The sequence below is a fragment of the Trachymyrmex cornetzi genome, unplaced genomic scaffold (assembly GCF_001594075.2).
Source record: "Trachymyrmex cornetzi isolate Tcor2-1 unplaced genomic scaffold, Tcor1.1 scaffold2282, whole genome shotgun sequence".
Classification (NCBI taxonomy): Eukaryota; Metazoa; Arthropoda; class Insecta; order Hymenoptera; family Formicidae; genus Trachymyrmex; species Trachymyrmex cornetzi.
The window spans coordinates 3,262-7,617 of NW_017296937.1; the positions used below are offsets into that span (position 1 = coordinate 3,262).

Below are 4,356 nucleotides of genomic sequence, written 5' to 3' on the forward strand. Positions count from 1 at the left end.
CCCCCCCACCATCTTAGTCACCTCGCTTTCTGAGCATATATAAAAGTACATTGTATTTACGGATATATAAAATTGAAGATAAGATGAGATTAATCGATTTTCATTAATAGAGATCAATAATATTATTCGCAATATATCATTTACTGATTTATTTTAATCTTATTTTTGGCATTGTTTCTATAAATATTTCTTAATATATAAAGGACTAGTTCCATATAATAATATAATGGACTATCGCTTATATTCACATAGATCAATTTTACATGTTCTTACGCCGTGATTTCTTAATTGCAAACTGATGAATTATCTCGTCACAATTTAATGAATTTAAAATTTCCGCCTCTATCGTTAATATAGCCAAGGAATTCAAGCGAGTCTGTCCAATGGTCGATCTCAAATAATTCTTGATCCGCTTTAAACAAGAAAACGATCTCTCACCACTGCAGTTTGTGACAGCCATACAGAGAAACATCCTGTATGCGATGTCAACGTTGGGAAACACCGAGTCAAGATCATTCTTTTTTAAAAACTTAAAAGTTTCAATTGGTGTAAGCTGCTTTAAGTTTTGTTTATCACAATCAAGATAGGCTTTAAAATGGATTAGTTCATCATCTAGTGAACTCTCTAAATCTTTATTAAAAGCGCCTTGTAAAATTTGTACTTTTCCCCGAATATCAGCAATATCCATATTCATGAAATCAATAAGAACAGAGAATTTTTCGTAAATAGTTTCGTATTTTTGACATCTTTCTTGTATGTCAGCTAACAAATTGTCAAAAATGACATTGTATGTGTTCACTTTAAAATTATCTTTTCCGAGCAATGTCACCTCTCCTGTTCTTGTTTCATCGTCATAGATTTTCCTGCGTTTCACTCGACACACTTCTGTTTTGTATTCTTGATTAACTGACAAATCGAATGCCTTCTTTTCAAAATAGTCGAAGTCTTCACGTGCGTCACCCACAGTCTTGATAAGACTTTTATACAATCGAACAACTTCATTCAGGTTAGTTTGCGTAGATTGCAATTTTTTGCTAACAGAATTGAATCTCGAAAGTAAAAAACTCCACAAACATTGCATGAAAGCTGTCTCCAGTAATTCGAAACGATTTCGAATCCCTTTAGCTTCACTGCGTATTGCAGCTTTTTGTGAAACGTCGTCTTCGATGCTATACAAAGCTTGAAGTATTTCAGTATAATACTGATCAAGAATATGAACGGCGTCATTACGAGCTGACCAACGTGTTATTGAAACGGATTTCAAAACAATTCTCTCAGATTTTTTGCAGCAACATTGTAAAACATCCCAACGACTGGTAGATGCACTAAAAAAGTTATATAAACTTTGAAGATCGTTAAAGAAATTAGCAGCCTCTGAGCAATTTTCAACTGCATGAGTGCCAACTAAATTCAGAGAATGGGCAGCACATGGAACTTAGTTTGCATATTCGTTACGATTTTTTATTAATTGTTGAAGCCCTGCGTATATCCCTGACATATTTTGCGCTGTATCATACGACTGGCCTCGACAATTTTCAATGTCAATTTGAAGAGTTTTCAAGGTAGAAATTACAGCATCATCCATATCTGCAGCCTTGTGGCCTACATTTTGTAAAAATGTCACAAAGCGCTCTACGGACATACCGTCTTTATTTACATATCGCAGCATGAGACACAGTTGATCCACATGTGAAATGTTTGGTGTGGAATCGACAATAATAGAGTAGTATTTCGCATAATGTATTTCTTGAAATATTACATCTAATAATATCAATTTATATCAATTATTACAATACCTTACTAGCTAAGATTTGGATGAACTCCTCACAGATCGTTTTTGATAGATAACTGGTACTACCGATACCTTTACTCCCAAACCTAGAGATATGATCTGCTAAAAATGGGTCGAATTCGGCTATCAACTCTAAAACCATCAAGTAATTTCCGTTATGAAGAGAGCCAAACTTTTCATCATGCCCTCTAAAAGGCAATCCACGTGATGCTAAACCTTTAATAACGGCAACAACTCGTTTTAAAACATTTTGCCAGTAGGCTACTTCTTTATTGTATTCAGCTATTAGAGTTTTGTCAATTCTACCAAAATTACTTGCTCTATCTTTTAAAGATTTCAAGCAACTTTGATGCTGTTTAGAATTTTCGTGATCACTCATCCTTATTACCGCGTTTTTCCAATCGCTGAATCCATCTTTCGAAGCAAAAGATGATTCGCCGTCGAAAAGAAGACATGGAGCACAATACACAGATCCTTTGCTTTCAGAATATACTAGCCAGGTACGGAGTGTTTTTTCACCATTCAAAAGTTTTCTTTCGAACAAGGATAAATTCAAATATCGCACGGCATTATTATATATTCTCTTTGACTGCGCAAAATCTAGATGCGTATTTTGTTTGTAGTTATGTTCAGCGATATAATCACGTGTTGAGTCGTTTATCAGCCATTTCGCAGGGTCGTCGCTGAATGTGAAGATTTCCCCATCATGCTCTGTTCGTTTTGTAGATTCTGTGGAGCCCTCACGATCTCTACCAACTGCTTTGCCAAAATCACTTTGTCGTCTTTCTAAATCTTCAAAGGGATTTTCAGAAGAAACTTCATCATTAAGCTCATCTACGGGATAGCATTAAAGATTATCCATTACATATATGTTTTTTTATTACTTTCTTTTTTAAACGAGTTCGAAAATTTTCCCGAACTTTTCAGTAAATATTCATCTACAGTTCGGTATGTATTTCTAAATTATTTGTAACTCTTCTTGAATATAGTGCCTCAATATTTCTAATGAATGAATTCGTAGTATTTCTCAAATTTTTTTCAAATCCTCAACATCTGAATGAGTTCGGGAATTTTCGCTAAATTATTTTTTTCCGTGTAGTTTGCGATACAAATGCGTAAAAGTTTATTCTACGAATGCGAGGGCTGCATTCACATTCATACAAAAACATTTTCGCACATGCGTCGAACAACGTTTTTTTATACATTTTTTATACTATTTTATCACTTTGCGAGTCAGAGCAAATGATATTAACCTCACTCTTTGGTTTTTCTACTTTAACATTGCTACTTTGCTTATTTTCTTCGTCATCAACGTCATCTGATTTTTTAAGACGTCTGGATGTACAAGATTTCGGATATATTGTAGTCAAATGTAATGAAATTTCAGTCGACTAATCCGACTGTTATGATGACCAAAAGTGAAAAGCAATGAATTTGAGATACGAACAATCATAGAATTTTCAACTCACCTGCAGAATCTAATGTTTTTTGAAAGAATTCACTTGTTTCTTCAGTGTTAGAGCTACCTGTAGCAGTTTGTTTACTTTTAAAATAGGAGGAAAGTTTTTTTGTTTTTCCCATAACCTCGTCATCTTTCAGTTTCTTTTTCGCAGCTTGTTTGCGATATTCGGAACCACTCAATCGTTTTCGTCCGTCACTCATTGTATTTCAAGAGATTTATTCAGATTTTTTAATGCAAATATACGTATGCCCATTCAAAAGATCGGTCGGACAGAGGATGTTTCATGCGCAGCGGTACACCCACGGCCGCTAATTCTCGAAGGGAATCCTCGTTTCTTACAACCTTAAACTCGCCTAGTAGGACGTTTTCTACAGTGTAGGTTGTTCATGGTTGAGATGCGAAATCTGGCAACCGCGACGACCATGACTGAATGCACACGCACACAAAGATACATACGGAGTCTCTTACACAGACTTGCGCCCTCATGGTAGTCGCGGTTGCCAGATTTCTTATCTCAACTATGAACAATCTACAATGTAGAAAACGTCCCACTGGACGGGTTTAAGGTCGTAAGAAACGAGAATTCCCTCCGAGAATTAGCGGCCGTGGGTGTACCGCCAGATGACAGCAGCGCGCCAGCTCTCGCCATGTCTTTCATTGGCTAGCGGGACGCCCGCAAGCTCGCCAAGGTTCAAAAAGTCGGCACCTCGAGGCATTCCGAGTTTTAACAATGTTTATTGAAGTAAAGCAGAATCGTATGACCAACAATATAATTTGGCTTGTACGCTTTCACATCAGTTGTTCTTTTTTTTAATCACCCAAGTAGCTTTATATCTAACGTAAACGATCGAAATTCGCCGCCCCCCCAAATTTCCCGCCCTAGGCAGTTGCCTAGGTTGCCTGCCCGGTAAATCCGCGACTGTCGCAGATATAAGTGAAATACTTACGGTCGAACGTATGAGTCCATATCTTCAGAGCAACTGATACAGTCCCCCTCAAATTCTTTATAAAGTTTTCCCTACCATAGCACTTTGAGGATGGATGTTGAATTTATGTACCAATTTCAAAGAATAGTTTATATGAAATTACTTGAGAATCTTTA

At 36.4% G+C, this 4,356-nt stretch overlaps 1 protein-coding gene across 1 annotated transcript; it reads right to left on the bottom strand.

The window, feature by feature from the left end:
* Positions 1-438: 438 nt before the first annotated feature.
* On the bottom strand, positions 439-3,454 carry LOC108760585 (uncharacterized; the record flags this gene model as incomplete). The annotated part of the gene is made up of 4 exons (XM_018506630.1): positions 3,262-3,454; positions 1,865-2,626; positions 1,518-1,761; positions 439-1,325 (listed from the first exon to the last, which is right to left on the bottom strand). Coding segments are annotated over exons 1-4 (2,086 nt in total), but the record flags the coding sequence as incomplete, so codon positions are not given.
* Between the last annotated feature and the right edge of the window lie 902 nt (positions 3,455-4,356).